The sequence below is a fragment of the Epinephelus moara genome, chromosome 19, assembly GCF_006386435.1.
Source record: "Epinephelus moara isolate mb chromosome 19, YSFRI_EMoa_1.0, whole genome shotgun sequence".
In the NCBI taxonomy this organism is placed as follows: domain Eukaryota; kingdom Metazoa; phylum Chordata; class Actinopteri; order Perciformes; family Serranidae; genus Epinephelus; species Epinephelus moara.
The window spans coordinates 35,157,003-35,182,441 of record NC_065524.1 but is presented as its reverse complement, the minus strand read 5'-3'; the positions used below and the strand labels follow the sequence as shown (position 1 = coordinate 35,182,441).

Below are 25,439 nucleotides of genomic sequence, written 5' to 3'. Positions count from 1 at the left end.
AATCACGGAAACTGTCAGTGTGTCATTCTGTCAGTCAGTCATTCTGTCTGTCCCACGTTTTTCTACTCACTGACGTGGTCAATCTATGTGAAACAGCACATAGGCATTGAGGATTGGCATAGGTAGAAGGTGACAAAGCTACCAATGGACTAGTATGTTATATTACTGAATTATAATTGTTTATAATGTTGTAACTGGTAAACGTGGGGATAATTTCAATAATTTTAAATACTGCTGGGATGGTAAACCTATATTACATTTTAATTTATAACTTGAGTTATATTTTATATTAATAACTTAAATCTGCAAAGTAACTCGTAGGCAAATGTAAACTGTCAAATAAGGGAGTAAAAAGTGCAACATTTGCCTCCAAAATGCAGAAGTAGTTTAAAACAGCATTAAATGGAAAGACTCAGGTAAAATAGATTTTGAAACTAAAAAGAAAAGAGTTTGGGGTCAGTTTGACCAGAGTCATAAAATGTCCGCAAACATGTTTACATTGTTTGTAACCACACTCATGAGGTTGTTTCTGCCCACAAGTTCATGTTGTGCAACCACTGCAACTTCTTGTCCCACCACTCGGCTTATATCAGCACCAAAATGCATTGTGGGTGATCCAGGCCAAACAGTCAGCTCTAAATACAGAGGTGAATTAAGGCCAGTGTGTTGAGGGATTTCATCACTTGTAGAGTTAAATTTAGGGACACACATTAGCTCATCTGCAGCATGAATAACAAACTGCCTGAGCAGGACGGTTTGCTGATGTCAAACAACTCTGTTAGCACACGTTAGCTAAAATAAAGAACTGGTGGATATTAAAGCTAATACATAAATAGTTTCTCATATTACTGTAACAATCCACTCCTTAACTCCTTCAGAAATTATTATATGCACATTACTGACCTGTTAAATTAACACAGAATAGAAAAGAGCTCCAGTTGGTTCTTCTTTTACTAACCTGGTTTTATTGTGCACAGAAAGTCTGAGCTAAAACAACGAAACAGATTTAACACACAGATTTAACATTCAAATTAAGTTACATTAAAATGAATTATAATAATGATAAAGACAGTTTATTTTCTTGATGTGAACATTAGTGTTATTACTCAGAAATAGTGACTCTTTCTGTTAGTTGTTGATGAGTAATGAGTTCCCATCAGAACACAGGTCATGTCAACGGTGAAGGCAAACACACCGTAAACCTCTGGACTCGTATTTATCAAACTGCTGAGGTGAAGGTTTGTACTTAGGTGACAGATTAAAGTAAAAAATACTTGGCTTTTACTCTTATTTGTAGACTTTAGTCGCAAAAACCGGCTGCAGGATTTGTTTCCTGCTCCGGTTTGGTTTTGGTTGTTGCCATTTCAGCCATTTTTAAAGATTTCTTCTTTTAAATTTAAAACATATCTCTCCGTAAACGCTGTGATAAAAGTTGGGGTGGGCAGTTTCTAGAAAAGCAACAACAAGAACAAACAGAATTTGAAAATACACCCTCCTCCTGCAGCTCTCTCCTCTCTGTCCTAACCCCCTTCCACCATACGAGCACGGGCACATGCACACGCTCCATGCAGTAACCTTTGCGAATACTAATCACTCATTTTGATTAGATTCAAATCGTGCTGATCGTGATTATGAAAGTGATCCAATCGTTTTATACAGCAGCTATTCTGTGAGAATCGCCGTCCTGTGAGCCTGTGCAGCTCTCAAAACCTACATAGGAATGTGTAAAACAAAAAATGCAAACAATCTGTTTAAAAATTATAAGAATAAAAACCTCATAGTAAGAGAGGAAACGTGACGGACCAGAGCAACCTTGTGGGTGATTTTACATCTCACATTTAAATAAATCAACCAAATCAGTGCATCCTGTAGTTAAAACAAACCAGGTATTTACTTTAGTGTCAGTTAATCTAGTGCCAAAAGTGTCCTGTCACTAGATTTTCTAAGGCCTGAAACAGAGCCAAGAGGAGGTGCAGACATCTAGTGTTCCCTGCCTACCTGAGCTTTAATCACCTGAGAGCTGCTCTTACATCTTACTTTTTGATAAACACGGGCCCAGGTGGATGAAAATGTTAATATTTCTGAGTGTGTGTTCCTAAGTGGTATTTCAGGTGTGCACTCTGTAGAAACCCTCTGCCGCAGATGTCACAGCGGTGCGGCCTCTCTCCTGTGTGGCTTCTCATGTGCTTCCTCAGATGTCCGCTGTGAGTGAAACTTTTATGACAGAAGGAGCAGCAGAAAGGCTTCTCCCCCGTGTGGATCCTCATGTGTATCTTTAAATCTCCTTTGCGGCTACACTCCTTCCCACAAATGTGACAGCGATGCAGTTTCACCCCAGCGTGGCCGGCCATGTGTTCAGTCAGAGCGGTGGTGCTGTTGCAGAGTTTGCCACACACGTGACAACACTTTGAGCCCTTGTGTGATTTAAGGTGAATGTTAAGGCTTTCGGTGGACTCCAGATTCTTTCCGCACACCGCACAGAGGACGTCTGCGTCCTTTGTATGCATGCGAAAAGCATGATTTGTCAAGAATTGACTGGACGTAAAAAATTTATCACACAAACAGCAACGATAGTCAGGTCCAACTGAATTTAAATGAGACAACTCAGTGGATTCTCGGGAAGTGATAAAGGAACTCTGACTTTGTTCTGTCTGTGTTTGGTTTGACAATAACCTTGCAGCAGGTCTCTCGTTTTCCGTACCGTCTCGGACCCTTTCACTGTGAATCAGAGTTTGTGAAGACGGAGTTGAGGCGAGAGGCAGCATGAACTGTACAGGTTTAGTTTCCTCCTGAAACTGCTCCTCACTTTCACTGTTTTGAGTCTGAGGTTGCAAAGGCGGCTTTGTGTCCATCTGCTCGTTCTCCTCCCAGACAGAAGAATGAGGTAGGTACGAGACATCGGCGTCCTTGAACTCATGAACCCCATGTTCTTCTTCTTGTTGCTGACTGGTCCAGACTTCATCATCCTCCTCTTTAATGTGTCGAGGCTCTGGGTCGCTCTGACAGTCACTCAGCTGCTGCTCACAGTGTTGCTGCTCAGGGGGAGTTTCCTCTTTAGAGATGGATGACTGGGAAAAGTCTAGAAAAAAAGAGTATATGATTTAAACCTCTTTATCACCAAAGCAGTGATTAAGTTGTTTATGCTGCCACCTAACTAGAAGTCAGCAATATTAGCAATAAGTCTGTTAGGGCTACAGCTAATAATTGTTTTGATTATCCTTAATCTGCTCATTACTTTGTAAAAAATGTCAGGAAATAATGAAAATTGCCCGTTTTATTTCCCACAGCTGAAGGTGACAGCTTTAAGTCTCCTGGTTTATTTGGCTAGCTATCTAAATCCAAAGTAGTCACTTAGGTATCATGTACGACAGAGAAAAGCATCAAATCCACACATCTGAGAAGCTGGAAGCAGCAAATGTGAAATGACCAAGGACTATTTAAACCTCAAAAAAGATGCCGATTAGCCTGATTTTCTGTTGATCTGCTAACTGATTTGTCGACTAGTTGCTGCACCTCAAAGTAGTCAAGCTCTTGGGGTAAAATACTGAACTCATGTTTATTTAGTTGAGACACACTGTTAAACACTGCCTGTAGTTAGGTTTGGGTAAATTTCTTCACCTTGTCTTGCTGATTAAAGTCACAATAGTTTTTAAAATAAAGTAAAACAAAACTGTATGAGCTGTTTGTCAAACTAAATAATCTAAACACATTGTTTTGGTTTTGATGTTGTATCATATTATGGAGACCCTGAAGTCCCAAAGGGTGCTATTTTTTATTTTACATACACTTTAATTATCTTGTGGGAACAAGTAATTAACTTGTACACAAAGATAATGAAACGTGCCCACATGATGATGACTTGTATCCCCTGGATAATGACTTGCTCATGCAAGATAATAACTAGTGCACACAAGCTACTGACTAATACTCACTAGATAATGACTTGTTCCCTCAAAGTAATTAACTTGTGTGCATGAGATAATTACTCATTCCCAAAAGATAATGACCTGAAGTTGTTCCCACAGGATAATAACTTGGGCTTTCCAGATAATTACTTGTTCCCACAAGAAGACTTGTTACCACAAGATATTTTGTGTGCACAAGATAATTATTCGTACCCACTAGATAATGATTGTTCCTGCAAGATAATTAACTCGTGCATGCAAGATAATGACTTGTTCCAAAAAGATAATTAACTTGTATGCACAAGATCATTACTTGTTCCCATAAAGTGACCTGTTCCCACAAGATAATGACTTGTGCCTACCCCCAAAGCTACTTGCTTATTTTTTATTTTATGTACACGTTAATTATCTTGCGCACAATATAATTACTCGTTCCCACTAAATGACTTGTTCCCACAAGGTACTTAACTTGTGCACACAAGATAATGACTTGTGCTACAAGATAATGACTTGTTCCCACAAGATAACTAACTTGTGCGCACAAGATAACTACTCATTCCCATAAAGTGACCTGTTCCCACAAGATAATGACTTGTGCCTACCCCCAAAACTACTTGCTTATTTTTTATTTTATGTACACGTTAATTATCTTGCGCACAATATAATTACTCGTTCCCACTAAATGACTTGTTCCCACAAGGTACTTAACTTGTGCACACAAGATAACTACTCGTTCCCACAAAGTGACTTGTTCCCACAAGATAATGACTTGTTCCCACAAGATAACTAACTTATGCGCACAAGCCACTGACTCATATTCACTAGATGTTCCCACAAGATAACTTGTGCACTCGAAATAACTACTCGTTCCCATAAAGTGACTTGTTCCCACAAGATAATGACTTGTGCCTAACCCCAAAGCTACTTGCTTTTTTTTTTTTTTTTTTTTTTTTTTAAATTTTATGTACACTTTAATTAACTTGCGCACAATATAATTACTCGTTCCCACTAAATGACTTGTTCCCACAAGGTACTTAACTTGTGCACACAAGATAATGACTTGTTCCCACAAGATAACTAACTTGTGCACACAAGATAACTACTCGTTCCCACAAGATAATGACTTGTGCCTATCCCCTAAGTTATTTGCCTCCGTATGATTTCTTGTATTCTATCTTTAATTTTCAAATCATTTTAATAGATTTGTATTTATACAATCAAATGATGCATCAATTGGTAAAAACATCTGAATTATATATAAAAACAAAGACAAGCTTCAGCACAAACATGAAGAGTAAACACCGTTATTGATGACAAACAAGCCACAACGTTTAACGGTAACGGTACAGAAAATAAAGACACAAGTCAGATGACACTTTGTCAAACCATTAAGATAATTGTTTTAGTCTAGTCCGACACTGACAGATGTAAAAATGAATAAACAAATAAACAGACCTGTCTTGTTGTTTGACACAAAGTCGAGCAGCAGACCTCTGAGCCGCTCAATCTCCTGTTTGGAGCTGGACGCTTCTTCTTCATATCTTTCTATTGTTCGCTCAAACACCTGAAATATTTCCTCTGCAGCAGCAGTCAGCCGATCGTTGATGAAAGCCCTGAGGAGCAGCGGAGCCGACATTTTACAGATATCTGTTTAATATGAAGGTGAATGACACCGAGGGCAGGTTTCACTGAGGCGACTTCCTGTCGCGTTAGCTTACAGGCTACGGAAGTAACAATACAAACAAACCACAGAGCAAGAGTGTTGACGCAGGACGGATCACTGCTGGCCCCCGCAGGACAACAGTGTCATTACATCTACTTTAACAGTGGTGGAAGTGGAGAAGTGCAACTGTGTTTGAGTACAAATTTTAAGTGTTTATACTATGGTTAGGTCTTAAAAACTTATGCTACTTTATAGTTCTACTTGACTAAATTTCAGAGGGAAATATTACACTTTTTAATCCACTACATTTATTTGACAGATGAACATTTTACAAACGAAACCTGTGATGAGTATATACTGATCAGCCAAAACATTCAAACCACTGACAGGTGAAGTGAATAACTTTGATTATTTTGTTCCAATGCATTGTTCTGATAGGAAACCTTTGGTTCTGGCATTCATGTGGATACAACCCGACATGCTCCACCCACTCAAACACCGTTGCAGACCAAGTACCCCGCCTCATGGCAACAGCACTCCTCAATGGCAGTGGCCCCCCAGCAGGATAATGCACCATGCCACACTGCAAACATGGCTCAAGGAATGTGACAAAGACCTCAAAGTGTCAACCTGGCCTCCAAATTCCCCAGATCCCAATCTGAATGAGCATCTGTGGCACGTGTCATTAACCCACCTCACAACCCACTGGACAAAATGGATCTGCCGCCATCGCACTGGTGCCAGACACCACAGGACACTCCCAGAGATCCTGAGTCCATGCCTCTTCAGGTCAGATCAAAGTATGATCCAAAGAGGCCCCACTTTGGATTAGGGATACATCTGGGGTACCGGCACATCACAAGAATCCTTGAGCACATTGGGACCTGGGAAATTTCAAAGCCAGGTTGATACCTTGAGCTTTTTGTCACGCTCCACAGGCCATTTCTAAACAGTTTCTGCGGTGTGGCATGCTGCTCTTTTTCTGCTGGGGGGTCTGTTACGGTGTTTGAGTGGGTGGAACATGTCAGGTGGTATCCACATGAATGCCAGAACCAAAGGTTTCCCAGCAGAACAATGCATTGGAACAAAATAATCAAAGTTATTCACTTCACCTGTCAGTGGGTTTAATGTTTTGGCTGATCAGTATATGATGCTAAACTACCCAAAATACACAAAGTATTCAAATTTTTCTCCAAGACAACCAGCTACAACATTAAAGAACTGTTCAGATGTTACTGCATTGGTAATAATGTTCAGTATTTAATAATAAAACACTGCCAGGGCCCGTTCTGACAAACCTTTTATACTTTGAGTACACTTTAATGATAATATGTTAATTTTTGAACGCAGCTGTTCAACTGTTGCCAACTACCTGATAAACAAACTGAGGAAATAATAAGAGATTTATCAGAGATGGAAGGAAGAAAATAAATAAGTGATGTCAAAGCAAACATGGTGCTAACATTTCCTTTGACAATTCTGGGCCAACCAGATGAGGAGTGAGCAAACACCCAGCGCTGAGGCAGCTTGCAGGTGCTGCAGTAATCGGTTTCAACTGATATGACTATGATTTGTAAATGACACACTGTTTTCATAAAATGATTTTGAAACACCTGAAGGAATAACAACAGTGTGTCAATAAGAGGAGCCTGAGTCGTGACCTGTGCCCACTGCTCCCTGTGATCCCACTGCTCCGTCTTGCTCAGCCTCTTGACCATCTGTCCCACACTGAGCTCAAAGGAGATGAAAGAACAGTCGTGATGTGAGCTGTACCTGGCACTGTGCGTCTCCATCTGCAGCAGGAACAAACAAGAACAAGTCTGCAAAAAGAGAAAGAAAATAAGTTTGAGGATGACAGAGTTAATAGATTATCCATAGGCGGAGATCCCGGGGGGGACGGGGGGGTCCGGACTGCTGCATTCACACTGAAGATTCAACCGGTAATGAAGTGAACAAAACGCTGTCTGGTTACAACTGGTAACGTGTTTTATTCTGTTGAAAAGTAGAAGTAAATAAAGGTGTCCGACATGTCTCTTGTTTTAAGTGAACTTTTGCAAAGTAGTTACTTATTGGAGCTCAGTTTCCTCTACTCTGACCCACAGTCAGTCCTGCCGAGTGCTGCGTGTGCTGGTGTATGCAGACACTAGTTGAGCCCTGAAAAATGATTCAGACTTTAGGCTTGGTGTTTTAAAGGAATTAAACAGCTTTGATTGAAGGTACACATAACATCTCAAAAACATAAAGAAGTGCAGTACTGCAGATGTTGACCTGCAGAGCTTAACTCCACCGTTATCACAAACTCATGCTCTGCAGCCAGACGTTGTTCAAACCCACAGAACTTTATTTTAAATTCTAGTGGAGATCCCAAAGTTTCCAAAGACACCAAACATCATGTCAGGATACATTTTCAGGACATGTGATCATATTTTTTTCAACCTGAAAACGACTGGAAATAAAACTGTAAAAACTGCATGAAAATGGGGTGAAACGAAACACGATGACCGATGTGTTGAGGGTGTTTGTGTGTGTGTATTGTGCGTACGTAGCCTAAAACATTCACCTAGTCTTCACCAGATGTCAAGGTAGGACTCTGCCCTAAAAGTACAGTCAATGGGCTAAACTTTAAGAGAAGGAAGGAGGAAAAGGAAAGAAAAGAAAGACAAAAAAACGTGCAGATTTTCAGGTTGTAAAAGGGGATTCAGTGAAACGTTGGCAGTGTGAGCACGTAAAGGGATAAACATTCATTGTAACACAGATAAAGAGAAAGAAAATGTGCTGTCCTGTTAGGAAACAAGGAGATACAGAGAGCAGACAGAGAGATGAATGAGTGAATCATCCTGGCAGACAGAGCGCAGGTACACACAATCTCAAGACACAACGAGCATCAAGTTAACAGATCTTAAAAAAACAAACAACATCTCCTTGAATTAATCTCCTGAGAAAAATCATGTTGTGTTTAGGTCACCAGAAAAAAGGTGGATTTTCAAAATTACAGATCAACATTTTGACTAAATGCTTCCCAACTGTTTTAAATACTGAATGCAAAATGTCTCCTATAAAACCCATCCATGTTTATACTTAATCATGTGTTGTTCATTAAAGGAGCGTTCAACAAATTTAACTCATCACGAGGAGCCTGTGAACATTCGAATGTCTTCTGAGGCTCTGGAGGAGTTTTCCAAAGTCTGGTCTAATGTCACATTTATGTCATATCAAAGTTATTGTAATTATTTCTGGCTTGTAAATAATGTTCACGTTAACAGTTCTGACCTCCAGTGTGATGCCTCATCATAAAGAAGTGTTAAATTGTAAATGAACAGTATTTTTATGCTGTTGACGCATCATTGTCTTAAGTTATTGGAAAACGTGAATGCTCACAAGCATCATTCGCATTTTCTTCCATCCCTCTCATACGGCATGAACATGGAAGACACAAATGAGTGGCATTATGGGAAATGTAGGCTCCAGTGCTAAAGGAGCTTGACCCCAAACTAGGGATCAAGGGTCTCATTCATAAAACAGGGCAAAGGATCCACACTGAAAATGTACGTACGGACAAAAGGCAAAAAATAATTGATAGTTTCTACAATCAGGCTTCCACCTCACCGTCTGCGTCACTAATTTCCCGTCTCCAAAATATTTGTAAGCATGGGTCAAAGTTTCTCCCAACAAGTCTGTACTTATAGATCACAACTTTTGCGTGGGAAGTGGCGTACGCCTCTTTCAGGGCTCGTTTTGTGTGTACGCAATGTTTAGAAAAGAGACCCCGGAAGTCATATTTTGACCTCAGCAGCTTCAATTTTGACAATTTAAAAAAAAAATCTGTCTCTTCTTTATGGAAGTGCAATACTTTCTCACTGCAGCGCCTCTTTAACACAATCCAAGCTAAACACCACATGTAGCGGGAAAGAGAAAGTGAAGGGACATGTGGGACGGGGGCGTCATGTTGTGAGACACGCTCTGTTACTTCTGTTACCCAGGTGTATGCACTCAGTCCAAAAAGGACATAGCTTACAATGTCCGGATAAGGGTCTGTAATCCAGCCTTGAGCTGCTGAGTCATATGGATCTACATTATTAAACATTATTTCTGACCACTGTAGCAGGCACAGGTAACACAGCGCCAAACAACCTGAATATTGTTAAGACTGTAATTAATCAGCAATCAAGTCAGAAAAACAAACATTGATCTCTTTCAGTCGTAATTCTGAGTCGGATAGCACCAACATAACGTCAGTACAACGACTGGAAAGCCAGAATCACCACAATTAAATTAAACCCAATAACACATATATAATTGATTCGGCCAATTAAAAGGAGCTAAACAGTTTATATTTGTCTGATTTCACTTGTTAAAGGGCAACTTTGGTATTTTTCAACCTGGACCCCATTTTCTCGTGTGTTTTGACCACATGACTAATGGCAACAGCAGCTTTTGAAACTGGTCCAGTTTTTAGTGAGACTGCTGCAGCTGGCATCAGCGAGACAGGCTGCAATGTGACCATTTGGGGCAATCGTGCATCACCAGCTTGCGTCCACTAAATGTGCTTGTTTTTGTCTATGACAGGTTCAGATTGTTATTTTAAGAGTCTGAAGAACCGCTACAGAGATAGACCTTTTTTGTTAAAGAGTGAGTTCTTCCGTGTTTGAGACAGCCTCAAAATCGCCATCGCTAAACCCGCCAGACTCCCTTTAAATAAACAGTAATTTTATCATCATAAAACACACTTCAGTCCACAAAAAAAAAAAAACATGCTGCCTCTACACACCCTAAAATTACTGTTCATTTAAATGGAGTCTGGTGTGTTAGGTGATGGTGACTTTGGGGCTGTTTCAGTCAAACAAAAAGGACCTCACTCTTTGCAACAAAGGTCTATCTCTGCTAGGATCCTATCCATAATGTTGTTGGACACTTAAAATAATAATCTGATCCCGTCCATGGCAAAAACACACACCTTCAGTGGACATACATTGAGGGTGCGCAGTTGCCCCATGTGATTACATTGCAGCCTGTTTTGCTGCTGCCAACTGCAGCCCTCTCACTCAGTACTGGACCAGTTTCAAAAACCTTTGTTCCCACTAGTCACTTAAACACAAACATCTGAAAAAACAAGGTCTAGGTTGAAAAATACCAAAGTTGCCCTTTAACAAACAGCTCCAAACACCACTGAAGTAGCTAATTAAGGGAATTTTAAAGATCGCTCCGACGTCAGAGCACCGGGAGGTTTTCCTGTTCTTCCCATCCTGCCAGCATTGAGTGAACGCAGCAACACATCTTACCATTTTTACCAGTGGACAGCTCTGATTGGCTGATATTGATGGTGTCATTTCATTATTGCAACAATGAAGAGTATCAGCTTTTTTATTATGAAGTCAAAATGCAACCAAAGACTTCTTTTCTGGTTTTAAAGACACGTGTTATGAAAAAAAAAGAAGCTAAACAACTGTCTTGTACAGTATTCATCCATATTTACAGTGTTTTTGTGTGTAAAGGTTGTTACCGTTGCCTTCAACACTTTAACAGAGAATTGTGCTGAAAGTGCAAAGAAATCGATGATAGTAAGACAATCACAAGAACGTGGGTAGAAAGATGGCGGCCAACTGCATCGATTTCCACTTTACAAAAAAGAGACATCACTTACATCTCTGTACTGCTCCATGAATAACTCACCTAATAAAATCAAAAACAGTTCGAGCTGATGTGCGTCAGCATTTCATCAACAGCGTTTAGTGGAAGCGGTCGCTCGCTACAAGAAATTTAAAACCTTTTTTTTTGGCTGAATGACATGGCGATATGAAAACTCCAAACATCCATCTGATGATAGAAAAACAAACACAGAGAGACACATTAAAAATATGAGAGGATCCCTTTATGGTGTCAGGATGTGTTGTACACCTGGCAGAATAAAACATAGAGCAGATGTAGTCCAAAGCATCTAAAGTGCAGAGGTTAAAACTGATTGACACCAGACTGGCACAGCGCATTTAAACCACGGCATAAATTAACAAAGATACACGTGAACAAAAGTTTGACCGACCAAACATCTGTGTACAGTTCCTCCAGGGAGTGATCCCGTGTGTGTGTGTGTGTGTGTGTGTGTTGAGTCCGTTCCCTCATGTCCCCTCAGACCTGACGGCGGCTAGTGTTGCCGAGTGTGTTGCATGTCTGGAGTAAATGGGTATGATATAAACGGGGACAAATTAAAAGAGGGACTTAACCGTGGAACCGTTATCATAAAAGTTTTAAAAACCCAGATGGAGACGCTGGGAAACAATCGCACAGGGAGGTCAGTCTGATGGGAGTCTGATCCAGAGAGGTTCAGTCTGTAACGTGGGACAGTCTGATGATATAAAGCATTAAGAACAGACATGATGGTCATGCCTCTGTCGGAGAGTTGAGACAGGTAGGTAGGCTGTGTGTGTGAGGGGCGGGAGGAAGAAGGGTAGAGTTGATTCGCTGCTGTGCATCCTCTTTGCTTGTGTTTCTCGCTCCCTTCCTCTAGAACATCTGGATCATGGACTCCCGAGACTTGCCCACTCCGATCCACTTAACTGAGGAAACAGAGGAGAAGAGGTGGGTGTTAATCAGGTCCTGTTGTAGTGCCACAGGTCTCAGGTCTGTGTGCCAATCAGCAAGTTCTCAGGGACCCATAGAAATCAGGTTACACAGGAAATCAGGGGAATAAAACTCAACATTTATGTGATTAAAATAAAAACAATTTAAATAAAGGAACCAGACTGTTTTTCTTTGGGAGGTTGGATCAACCTCATCACACCACAGACACCACCCGTAAACAGGGCATCCCAGCAAACACTGAGATGCTGAATGACCGTTATCTGAATGTCCAATTAACATGTCCTGTTATGATTAGGGCTAGGTGCCTTTAAGGTATCAACTGAAATGACCCAGTATTAAGTACTATTGAAATGTCTCCAGTCAAACAGTAAGTGCGTTTCCATTAACCCTAGAAATGCGCAAAACCTAAATATCGCAATAAAAAACTGGTAATGGAAACACCTACATTTCGAAAAAACTCTCAAATAGAGAAAAAGTTTTTACGCTCTCATGAGGTGGTTTTTCAGACGTGTCGATATAGAAGTATATCGCAAAAGTATAATGGAAACGTGACTAGTACCTGCATTCCATCCTTTTTATGCTGCGGGTCTATTCCCAGACCGTCCCAACTCCTCCCCAGATCAGCAAACTTTCTGTTGCTGTCAGGGTCCAGACGTCCGGGACGTTACCTGGATGCTCTTTATTCTACGTGTTACGGGCTCACCCTTTTTTGTGGGTAACCTGTGACTGTGTGACGTGTGCTTCGCTGTGTGGATGAGGCAGCTCTCTCTCGGGTGTGTCATGGTGAAAACGGCATGTGGAAAATAATGATGATAGTCAGCAGAGTTAACTTTTGCTGTCTTGTGGCGAGGACTGCATAAAGTCATTGTTGGTGAACGGCACCTGAACGCCTCGCTATCCTTCCTTCAGCGGAGTGGTCTGAACTGCTAAAAGCTAGTGACCAGTTACTGAGCCAAGCTAAATTAATGCTGTTAAGCCAGCGTGTTCCCAACTATAGTTCAGAGCTGGTAAGCTGTCACAGAGAGGTAACAATTGCACCTGACTCTCTGGCAGAGAGTCCTGAAAGTGATTCTGGGCTAAAATAGAGTATTTCCTTATTGCCACATACAGTTGCAAAGTATAATTTGATTAGGTCATCCCCTGCAGACATGAGATTCAGCAAGTGGCGGTGTCTCTGGTGAGATGAGGTTGATCCAACCACACAAGTGGGGAAAAGAAAAACTCAAATCATTTAATCGCAAATCTAATTTATGACTTTACGATCTGAGAGACTATTTGAGTTTTTTCTCATGAATGTGCCACTTTAATCTCAGAGAACATCAAAGTTTTGTTCTTGCAAATTTGAGTTTTTCCTCAGAATGTTACACCCCTACCCCCGCTAAATTTTTATTAGGGACCTCAGCTGAAGGCAGACATGAGCAAATGTGGAGAAATTGTCAGCTGTGAGCAAGAGTAGAGAGGGGTCTAAAATCGTCTTAAACTTTTGTCTTTAACTGTCTACGTGAGCTGGAGGCCAAAACGGCGGGAGTCCGAGGTCCCACCCAACGCTGCTTGCAGCTTGAATTATCATTATTATCATTATCATTTTACCTACAGTGGCCCTGATCCACTGCTGTATAAAGAAAAGACAGAGAGAGTGAAGCTTTGCATGAATTTGACAAATTGTCAGATGTTAGTAGTGTAAACCAACATATTTAGACTTCTCAAGGCTCCTTTGAGTTTGTTTCAGTTTTAGTTGGAATTTTACTTGTAAAGTTTTTGTGAAATTAATTAATTAATTCATTCATTCATCTTCTAACCGCTTCATCCTCTTGAGGGTCGCGGGGGGGCTGGAGCCTATCCCAGCTGACATCGGGCGAGAGGCAGGGTACACCCTGGACAGGTCGCCAGACCATCGCAGGGCTGACACATAGAGACAGACAACCATTCACGCTCACATTCACACCTACGGACAATTTAGAGTTATCAATTAACCTAGTCCCCAATCTGCATGTTTTTGGACTGTGGGAGGAAGCCGGAGTGCCCGGAGAGAACCCACGCTGACACGGGGAGAACATGCAAACTCCGCACAGAAGGGCTCCCACACCCGGGATCGAACCGGCAACCCTCTTGCTGTGAGGCGAGAGTGCTAACCACCACACCACCGTGCCGCCTTTTTGTGAAATTAATGTAAAATTAAATTAAAATTAATTTAAATATGAGAAAACATTGCTCTGTGTAATCATCCACCGTTTCACCGCCCTCTCTCCTCTGTCAAAATGGTTCCACGTGTACTTTAGGGTTGTCACTTTTTACTGACCTGTCCCGACTCAAAATGTACAGTCTACAAATGCAGCCGACCATTTGATGTAGTTTGCCTTGTGGTCCAGCAGATGGCGTTCTTGAAATTAACTACCAGCTGAACCTTCTGTACGTCCCATTGAGCTGTCATCAGTTAACTGAACTAATAAATAAAAAAGTAGGCATGCAAAGCCGTGCTGATTGGATCATCAGGACACTGGAGCATCAGAGAGGCAGTGTGTGGACGTATTTTGGGTTCTGCACTGTAGATGATAAAATTACCAGAGTTGTCTGACATTATAATAAAAATGGTTAGTCGCAGCTCTAATTTAGACCTATCGAGGTTTAGTTTTAGTTTAGTTTAGGTTTTTAGTTGACGTGTCTGCGGGGTCGTACCAAGCACTCCCACATGCTCCTCGATGAAGCGCACATATTTCTGGGCGTTCTCAGGCAGCTCCTCAAAGCTTCTCACAGCCGACGTGTCGCTGTTCCAGCCCGGCAGCGTCTCATACTGGACCTCCACGTGCTGCAACACCTCCTGATTGGCTGGCGCAGAATCAATAAGAGGAGGGGTTGAGGAGAACGGTGGGGAGTGATATCACACCATTAGCTTTACAGGAGAACACAATCAAACAGCTCCAACAACAGATCAATATGTCCCTGCCTTGAAATGGAGCTCTCTAAAAATAACAGTGTGGACTGGAAGAGGAGAGGTTAGACAAAATCCACTGAGGGCAGATCGCAGCAACTCCACCTTCACACTGGTGACATCAGTTCAGACCTGACGTTAAAGTCAGAGACAGTGGGAGCCTCTTGGAAAATAAAAACAAATGCATGCTCTACCGCTATCAAATCTACCTGTGTCGTGAACAAAAAGTGTTTTTCATTTATATGCTGAGTTATTGGTTTTTATATACTGTATCATGCAAAAACAAACTTTTTTTTAAGAGTTTGAAGAGTTTTGCAAGAAGCATAATGTTTTGCTGGTGTGTAAGATTTTGTGGTTAGTGCACAACCTAACAGTGTCGAGGCAATCAGGAAAAAAAAGCGATAATAAGTGCTGGATTTTATCTTAAAACTCACAAAACAAGTACTCATCCGCAAACCAGCTCACCTGGAAAGTGAGGTATAACTTGGTTGTTGACTTTGTATGCTACGCCCACTTTGATTTCTGCAAGCACGTCAAGTATGTCCAGTTTGGTGAGTGCTAACCTGGGAAGGCAAAGGGGACAGGAAGGTTATAAAACAGCAGAGTTGCTTACTGAACACATGCATCACTCTACAAACCAACATATAACCAAACATCTATTCTAAATATAACAAATAAAGTGTATGTGTCCTGCAGCGCTTGGCTTCTTACTTTGAAATAAGCAAATGAGACAATAAAAAACTACTCTAAGTCCTATTTGAGCTGGACTAGTATTATTTGGGGACCTCTATTAATTTGAAATACTTGTAACACTGTAACTTGACAAGTAATAATTCCACCACACCATATTTCGCCAAATACAGAGGTCATGTGATAATATTAGTCCCATGACAACTGGCATCTCTGTTTGTTTGTTTTCTCTCGCCTTTTTTCTGCCTTCCCGGTCAAGAATTAAGTTGGCTGTGCTGGCAATTACAAATGACAGTTTTGAGAGTCTTTTAGGTGCAGCAGGCTCATCTGGCTACACAGCATGGGGACCCACTCGTAGAGAGAGCAAGCTCAAATCCATCAGAAGAGATGCATGGCAGCATGCAGTAAGATTTTTCTTTCAACAGGCTCAGCAGAAATGTTTATTAAACCTTGACATCATATCCTGAGGATAATGTCAGTAAATTCAAGTGCTTGTCCCATGAGAATGTGCTGCATGAAACAAAGACGTGGGGGTAAAATCACATGAGGTCCCCTAGATATACTGGTACCCTGCAAATAGAAGCTGCTATCTGGTGAAAATCAGTCCTTAAAAAACACATATAGCATTGTTTCAAAATTAAAAGAAGTCTATTAAATGCTTGGTCAGAAACCTTTTCACCTGGATGTAAACGTTTCAACAAGTAAAACTACACGAATCAGTACGAACACAAACACTCACGCGGTGAAGCCGTTGATCATGTGTGCATATTTGATCAGCACCAGATCCAGCCAACCACATCGCCTCTTCCTGCCTGTGGTCACGCCCCACTCCTTCCCTCGAGTCTGAAGCAGCTCTCCGATATCCTGAAGACGACAAAATGAAACAGTCCATCAGTTTCAGGTCTGCTCAATAACTCCAGTGTTTTCTTGTGGATGTTTAGAGTTGAAATTATTCATCCATTAAAGAGCATGCTTCAGTTTCAGTCATGAGCAGGTGTCTCAGGCAGATTTATTGTCCTTACACATAAAGTTTACTACAGCTGGTTATTGGTGGCAGTGCAATGAAACCTCCACTGGGTGGTGCTGTTTGCAAACAAAGCTACTTCCTGCTTTAACAGTCATCGCAACATGTTTTAACCATGTAGACAAGGTTTAGTTTTTAAAAACAGGATTTTAAAGTCTTCACTTTCATGTGTTTATGTCATGTTTAATGATGGATCAGTGGTATGTGTTGCTGTGTTGTCTTACGTTGTTCTGCTCTGAGGGGAAAGCTCCGATGCCGACTCTGGTGGTGTACGCCTTGACGACCCCGTAAACCTCCCCGACGTTCTGAGGTGGCATCCCGAGGCCCGTACATACCCCGCCCACCGTGCAGTTGGACGATGTCACAAACGGGTACGTCCCTGCAACGACAAGAGGAGTGATCATACTTTTCATTTATACAGAAGATACAGAGTTGAACAAACATGCAACAAAAAAAAGGGGGGAGATTTGTGTAAAGCAGCAGCTTCAACATCTGACACTGTGGGACCCTCCTCAGATAAAAACTGTGCCTCCCCCTCACCTCATCACCCCCATCACCCCCATCTCCACATGTCAATCACCCAATCACAGCCTTATTATATCAAAAATAATAACAGAGCAACAAGTTAAAGTTAATATTGGAACTACATTTCGCTATGGGCTATTACTCCAACCCAGTTTTCACATTTTGGCAAAATGGCACCATTAAAAGTTCACCGAATTAGCTAGTCTTGTTTGCAATGTACCCATGGATGTACAGCCAACTATCACTGCATCACACTGATGCTGAAGAAAACTTAAAAACGAGACAATTCTCATGCAAGTTCTGTAGTTATAAGGAGTGTATTTTTATGATTTCTCAGCAGATTTACTGAATGCCTAACTGTGATAATAAGGTCAACGGAAAGTGGAAATTACACCGACTCTAAAACTATGTGTATCATGTCTGTGTGTTCAGATTTCACCGAGTTATGACTCAAAGAAGGAGTAAAGTTTTGAGGTAAACTGGGGCATTGAAGGTACTTTAAAATCACTTTATTTGCCTTCATGAGCTGTGTCACATCTGTTAGTGAGCAATCAGCTGCCAAACTACAACAATGAACTCCACACATGAAGGTGTGGCGTCTAAAAGCAGCGCCCTCTTTTGTTGTTGGTAGCCACCTACTTATCATCATGGACTTTCAGGCTGTTCCAATATCTCGGCGTCTATCGCTAATTGCTTAAAGAACGGAGACAGGATGACAAAATTAATCTGTATGTTGCTGGATCGTCCCTAAATAATGACAAAGCTGTGACCTGCTTGGAGGCAGTCTGACACACTCTGACCCAACTCTGTAGTTGGTCCATCTCGGGCTCAGCTTGGCACAATTTGGCACATTTAAATAGGTGATGGGAACACAAATAAATGCAGCATGGTTTGACTCGGCCAAAAGCGTCGATGCAAAAGCCCATATCTGCCTCACGTCTACCCCGACACAGCGCCCTGGCAACTCTCTTGTGCCGCCTCACAAGCCCTTTTTAAACAGGAAGTGTGCAGATTTGCAAGAAAGCCCAATCAGTCTTCTTTCAGCATTGGCAGTATAAAAACAAAATCGGGGAGTGCGGCAAAATGCCACCTGCCTACTTTTGTTTATATAGAATGCGCCTTTTTCGGGGCAATGGGGGGCGTGAGCAAGTAACAAAACGTGTAGCTCAGCGTGTGATGTAAACAGTGACGTACTCCGAGGGAAATCGCGGCTGGTCAGTCTTCGGCGATTCTCATAAGTTAGCCCGTTCTTCACCGTCCCTGCCATCTCACGGTTAATGGCCTCTTCGTTTGCGAGGACAAGGAGGGCGCGCAATTCCTTGTCTCCCCAGTTGCTCATCTTTACAGTGTCTGTCAGGTTTGTGTTTCCCTCTTGCTACTAGCTGCTCGCTAATTCCTGCTATCAGCTGTTTCCTGTTTATCTGTTTAAGTCATCAACAGCCCCTCCCGTTGCGGAAGGCCACCTCAGTCTTTTTAAACTAAAAAGGTTCCGCCAATATGTCTACCCTACGAGGCGGAAAATTGGGCACCTTGTACCAACTCGCCAATCCGGCTGTGTGTGTCTAAACGCTCGCAGCTTGCCGGCAAAACGGCCCAACATTCGCGGAAAATCTGGCAGTGTGAAAGGGACTACAGTCTGAAAACCTCTGGTCTCAAGGAGGTCAGCTCATCAAATTCACATCTGCACCTTTTCTTGTCCACTTATTTCACTCATCTTTAAAATCATTTATCTTCTTGGTGAGCTTGGCAAAGTTAGGGTGATGAGCTGTGTCCAGAGAGAGCACTGTGTTGACATAGGGGATCTGTTGTTTTAGCACCTGTCCTGATGTTGTTGGTTGATTTGTTCCTCCTTCAATCACTGGACAGTGGACACTAATAACTTTGGACATGTTCACTGGTTCATGATAAAGCCAGCAGGTTCACTCAGTCAAATAGCTGGGACTGAGTTTGGCTTGAGGCTGACTGGCCTCTTGATAACTGAGCTGCGTGAAAACAAACCTTGCCCATCTCGCACCGTACCCAAGGGTGGCCCTGAGGGGATGATCACTATCGGTACACACTGACACAGATATTCAAAAAATGTTGTGCTTCAGAAATTGTGTTCCAGCAGCTGTGATAAAAGCAAAGAGGGGTTGAGTTTTCTGTCCTTTGTGCTGGAAGCTTCCCACATGCAGGTCCCCCCAAGTGTTCAGAGAGACTGTTGTGTAATCAAGGAAGAACAGGTTCAGCAGCTCGTGTGTCCATCAGCAGTCATGTGTCCTGTCAAAGTGGCCAAACACCAACGGCATTCATGCACCCAAAGAAGTCTTGATACTGATAAAGGAATACTTCGCCCCCACAGATGACCATTTGGGTATCAGTTACTCAACGTGTGACACTGAATTTGTGAAGAAGACTTTGTTTATCTTGTATGCCTCTGTGAAATGTCACCCCGTGTTGATCAGTTGCTCATTCTTGGTGTTTTTAATGTACATGTCTGCCGTCCTCTGACCAACTGGGCCGGGAGATTGTACACCTTTTAGACCCTTAAACTCAACATGTGGTCGGACTGGTTCCACTCACACAAAAGGTCATACTCTTTATCTTGTGTTATTTCATGCATTCATAACCAGTAGATTAGATTATCGCAATTCCTTTGCGATGATTTTTAGATTTTATTGATTACTTAAAGCCCTGAGAGGCCTTGTGACAAGTTATATTGCAGATTGTTTATTGCCCTATGTTCCTTCTCGCACCCTGAGATCCTCAGATGCAGCTTCTCTTGTTGTTCTGAGGTCCAGATTAATTCACAGAGGTGTCAGAACCTATGCAGTCAGAGCTCCACGACTCTGGGGTGACCTGCCTGAGGAGATCGGGCTGCAAACTCAGTCTCATCTTTTAAATCAGTTCTGGAAACCTGCTTGTTTAAAACTGCCTTTCAGTGATTTTAAGTGATTTACTATTGTGTGTTTAACTCCGTTATGTCAGATCTGTTCTTATTGCCTTTATCTTGTTTTAATTGCTTTATCTTTTATTGGGCTTGTAAAGCACTTTGTACCTGTGTTTTGACAGGTGCTCAAGCTTCTCCTTCTTCTCCTTCTAATACAAACTCTACATACAACTATTTGATCGAGGCAGTGGTAGACCAGCAGCTCCTGTGTTCATCAAGGTAAAATGACCGTTTTTGTCAGTCAGTTTGGAGTCTGGATTTGAAGAGAACATAGATCTCAGAGAGCCGCTGCTCCTTCCTGTTGAAAGGAGTCAGTTGAGGTGGTTCGGGCATCTGATCAGTATGCCTAATGGGTGCCTCCTGCTTGAGGTGTTTTGGGCATGTCCCACTGGTAGGAGGCCCCGGGGCAGACCCAGAACATGCTGGAGGGATTACATATCTCATCTGGCCTGGGAACACCTTGGGGTCCCCCACGAGGACCTGGAAAGTGTTGCTGAGGAGACAGACGTCTGGGATGATTTGCTTGGCCTGCTGCCCCCACGACCCGGCCCCGGATAAGCGGATGAAAATGAGTGAATGAATGAATAAATAAGTTTCACATTTCGTTCAGTGTTCCGTCACAAAGGGCTGCCTGTTAGGGAGGCGACTCGATAAATGTGTTTGGATTGTTCTGCATGAGTTGTGTGAGAGTGTGTAATAGGATATCTTGATATAGATTTGCTGTTGTTAAATGCGGACCTCTACGACTTTAATCCATCAAGAATTTTCTCCACATTCAGATTCTTTGTCCAGCGTGGAGCCATTCGAGAAAAATTCTTCACAAATTCAATGTAACACAGGGTGAGTGATGATGATATGTGATATACATATGGTCATTTGGGGGTGGAAAGCATTCCTTTAAGGCTTAATGTGATATTTGCCACATTTTCTAATCAAGTATATATACAATATATAACAAGTTAGAAAAGAAGGTTATCTGCCAATCAGTGTGCAGCACACTGTGCCCTATGAGCATGGTGTTTTGATAATAACTAGCGATGAACCTCGACTGTGATTCAATCAGCTCAGTGGCGTCACTACTCTCAATAATCACAGGTCTGCTCTGTTTCAGTGACACACATCCAGAAGATTAGTACGTTAAGTCTGTGGTGTCATTACCTGAAAGCAAAAATACAGTTGTCATGCTTTCATCAGCCTTTTGAGAGTTTCTGGATTCAATGATTCCTCTGTGACTCTGATCGACTGACTGACAGACTGCTGACACAGGACGCCTTCGTGCTCATGCACAGTCAGGTGGCGTTAAGTGGTTTAACTGTGAGCGTGCACGTCAAGCCTGGATGCCAGAGCACATCGGTAGCAGTTAGTAAACTTACCATCATCCCTAGTCTGAGCTCCGAGCAGGCTTTTGTAAAGAGCATCACAAAGCTTAAGTGTTTCAGGGTAACATCACCGGGTCGCTGCAGATGCACTCAACAGCGCTTGGCAATTAGAAATGACATTTATTTTTTCAGAGGAAAGGTTAGCACAAAGACCTTGGCTTATTTTGGAAAGGATAATTGGAAAATATTCACAAGTTAAGAGTAAGGCGTGCTTAATTTTGGCGCACATGCTCACACAGGCACACAGGGTGATGTACTGACCGAAGTCGATGTCCAGCAGTGCTGCGTTGGCTCCTTCCACCAGGATCTTCTTGGGGGGGCCGTGAAGAGCCTCGTACATGTAGTGCACCCCGTCTCTCACCATGGGCTTGATCCGCTCCACGTAGTCCTAAAAATCACACAACACATTACTGCAAAGGCGACAACTTAAATGTTTCAAGGAATGTCTGTGTCTTGTTTAACCTTTATTACCTTTAATTTGACAAGTTCTCCCTCGATGTCAATCTCCAGAGTCGGGTACATGGCCTTGTACTGCTGGGCCAGAACTTTAAACCTGTAACAGGCAAAATCGATCACTTTTGAGTCCAACACCTGGGCTGCTTTGACAGCATATGACAGGCTCACAAATACATCATGCCATTTTTACTTTGCAGAAGAGATTCATTGCCCCTCATCAACCACAAGTCCCAGGAACTAAACTCTGGGTCAAAAGCATGTTTGGATGAAACAGCTGTGAAGGCTCCCTGAGAGGAACTGCCCACTGGGGAGCTCCTCCAAAAACTACATACATCCAAGGGCTTCTTTTCTGTTCGCATTCGCAACGCCAACAGGAACACTTAAGTGACAAAATCAATCACGTTGTATACATCACATATATGCTCAGTAAAGCCTGGACTTCAACGTCAGTCCATTTGTGTTTTCTTCCTTTCTTTTTCATTACAAGTGTTTTTTTGTGACGTCTGTTTTTAGCTCAAGGTTGCATTGGCTGTGTTTGACCGGTCACTGTACGCTTACATCACTCAGGGTTCCTCCTGTGCTGGGAGAGAACCTACTCTGAAATAGGAGCTAAAAAAAAGTCCCTCAAAACTTGTTCTAACAACTATAATCATTTCTACTTCTTGTGGTGCAGACACAATAAAAAAGGGGGGTTTCTTAGAACTCTGAAAAAGTTCCTCTGATCCAAAAACCCCTAAAATGGCCCTTGTGAGCGTTTTCATTTGCGTCCCACCACATCTAAAGAACCGTGTAGACGAGACAAACTAGACCAATATTGGGAAAAGTTATTTTTTGAATGCTGTAAGTGGAGTTTGGTTTGACCAGTCAGTGAAGTTCCACCCTGGGCGATCAGAGAGCATTAACCCTGGAGCAGGAACTCCACCACAGGAACCACATTCAGGCCACGGTCAGCCCTGCATAAAATAAAAAACAGCCTCCTCGATCATCTGAATGAGGCGAGTCCAGTGATGGAGCAGGGAGTGTTGAAGTTATTTTTATTGGTATTTTTAATTATACAAAGATAGGTGCATCTTGGCAAGTGGACGCATTTATTTTGTCGTCACTTTTTAATCTGAGATGAGGATTTTTTTCCAAATAAAGGCAGAATTAAGACCATCCAGCTTTTTGAAAAAGGCAAAAAAAATCCATGCAATCTTCAGTTTCAAGGTGGACACCCAAGATTAGTGTCACCAATTCAGTATCTGACCAAATGTCTCCTCTTCTGTTCCTGAGATATGACGTTGAGTAATGGTCAGAAACAGAACAGAACATTATCATGTCACACTGAAGCTGACCTTCGACCGTTTAGATATATAATGTCATCATTTTATCATTATATCCTATGAGACAACTGTTTGAAATTTTGTGTATGAATTTGTGAAGTATAGCCAAAAAAAAAAAAGTTTTGTGAGGTCACAGTGACCATGGCCTTTGACCTTCGGCCACAAAATTAAGATATTGTGTTCACGAGAATGAGACAGATGCAAGGTCACAGTAACCTTGACCCTTGCCATCAAAATCTAATCAGTTCATTCTTGAGTCCAAGTAGATGTATGTGCCAAATTTGAAGAAATTTCCTCAAGATACGGACAACCTGAAACCATAACGCCTCCGGCCACAGCTGTCGCAGATGCATAAAAAAGTTGAGCAGAGTTTCGGCGTCTGTTAAGCCTTCACACTCCTGGATCTGTTGCTCTAACTGGACTTCCTGGATTGTATTCGATGTCTCACCGAACTCCACCAACGCAGCCCCTCTGATTGCTTTAATGCAGGGCTGTTTTCAGTCTGACTGCCTGCATAGACCTGTGTACTTCCACTAAAAATGCAGGTAAAGCTCCTGAAAATGTTCCTAGAAAAGTGCCTGTGATTGAAACAGGCATTATAACTGAAGCTAGGTGTGTGTGTGTGTGTGTGTGTGCGAGACACAGGTAATGTTTCTGACTTTAAGCGAGGGAAAGAGACTGTAAGCCACGGAACAAACAATACATTAGTCACAGACTCATTGCCAAATGGTCTTCAGAGAGCAAATACACTCTGATACAGATTCCATCAAAACCCAGACAGACACATAATCCTGCACTGTTGGCACAGACCTCTCAGAGAACTGAGTGAAGTCAGCCAACAGGTCACATATCCTGAGACCGCTGCGTGCTGCCTTGGCTGAGTACACTGGACCAATCCCCTTCTTCGTTGTCCCGAGGCTGGGCGGGGCCAAGAGAGGAGGGAGGGGGGAAGAAAAACAGAGGAAGCATTAGCATGTGATCTCATCCTACAACAAACCTTTTCACAGTTTCAAAGTTCATCATGTCAGTGGTTTAATTATTGTGAAACTCTTCACACATCCAGACCCAGTCGTCCACCAACAAAAGGTTCATGTGGCTGTTTCGGAGTTTCAGTACAGCAGACATTAGACCTGCCACGTCTGAGTGACCTCACATCACCAAGATGGGTGCAAATTACAGTAAACCATAAATTGGTAGATCAGACAGCTGTTAAATTTTATATGAACAGTCCAATACTGAAACTGATACTGTTATCTATTGAGAGACAAACAGCAAATGTTCAACAGAGTCATTGTCTCGACAGACTTGGGCAGACATCAAAGAGAGACAACTCAAATAAAATGCTAAACGAGTTAACCATTTACATATATGTGACACACTCGACAAGCACGTCTTGTGACTCTGCCTTTTAAAAGGTAGGTTATATTTGCTTAAGCTACATGCAAACTACAGAATGGAAACGCCAAACATCCTCTATGGTTGCTGAGTTTCATCATCAGCATCAGCTGAACACAAAACATGATGCAAGTTCTGCTGTGTAAGTTTGTAGTGATCTTTTGATTTTGTTCTTTGTGACATACAGGAGAGTTTTACCTCTTGAAAATACTTATTTAAATCAGTGGTTCCCAACTGGTCCAGCCATGGGGTCCAGATTTCTCCTTCGTCATTAGTTCAAGGTCCACACAGTTTAATACATTCGGCATCGTTCTTGTGTTTGGCCATGTTGTTGAGCTAGTTTCCTGTCTCTGTCAAGCAGCTGTCCGTTATTCACTCACGTTAATAGCAGGAAACAGCGCTTCAAAATAAAACTCTGTGCCGAAAATTCACTGTACTTAAAAATCTTACTATATAATGACGAAAATTCTGTCTGTCTGTTCCATGTTTTTCTCCTCACTGACTTGGTCAATCCATGTGAAATTTGGCACAGTGGTAGAGGGTCATGGGAGGATGCCAATGAAGCAATATTACATCAGTTGGCCAAAGGGGGGCGCTATAGCAACCGATTGAAACTGCAAACTTTGAATGGGCATATCTCATTCCC

At 42.1% G+C, this 25,439-nt stretch overlaps 2 protein-coding genes across 2 annotated transcripts in view; both read right to left on the bottom strand.

Moving 5' to 3' along the window:
- Positions 1–780: 780 nt before the first annotated feature.
- On the bottom strand, positions 781–5,648 carry LOC126407091 (zinc finger protein 888-like). Its single transcript, XM_050071774.1, has 2 exons — positions 5,361–5,648; positions 781–3,079 (listed from the first exon to the last, which is right to left on the bottom strand). Exons 1-2 carry the CDS (start codon positions 5,539–5,541, stop codon positions 2,073–2,075), a joined length of 1,188 nt encoding a protein of 395 aa, XP_049927731.1. The 5' UTR covers positions 5,542–5,648; the 3' UTR covers positions 781–2,072.
- Positions 5,649–10,913: 5,265 nt separating this feature from the next.
- The window catches only part of adss2 (adenylosuccinate synthase 2), a 40,686-nt gene continuing 26,160 nt past the window's right edge, over positions 10,914–25,439 (bottom strand). The window contains exons 6-13 of the mRNA XM_050071092.1: positions 24,209–24,316; positions 22,092–22,173; positions 21,882–22,008; positions 17,012–17,166; positions 16,503–16,627; positions 15,539–15,636; positions 14,821–14,970; positions 10,914–12,119 (exon numbers count right to left, since the gene is read on the bottom strand). Coding sequence (XP_049927049.1) covers positions 12,067–12,119; positions 14,821–14,970; positions 15,539–15,636; positions 16,503–16,627; positions 17,012–17,166; positions 21,882–22,008; positions 22,092–22,173; positions 24,209–24,316 — 898 coding nt within the window. The 3' untranslated portion in view covers positions 10,914–12,066. The remainder of the gene's footprint in view (positions 12,120–14,820; positions 14,971–15,538; positions 15,637–16,502; positions 16,628–17,011; positions 17,167–21,881; positions 22,009–22,091; positions 22,174–24,208; positions 24,317–25,439) is intronic.

Bases quoted from the DNA above. Each gene is read 5' to 3' on its own strand.
- LOC126407091 (XM_050071774.1), bottom strand. From the start codon at position 5,541: ATGTCGGCTCCGCTGCTCCTCAGGGCTTTCATCAACGATCGGCTGACT. The intron at 3,080-5,360 runs GTCTGTTTATTT...CTTTTTTTCTAG, and splicing joins TGTGTCAAACAACAAGACAG to ACTTTTCCCAGTCATCCATC.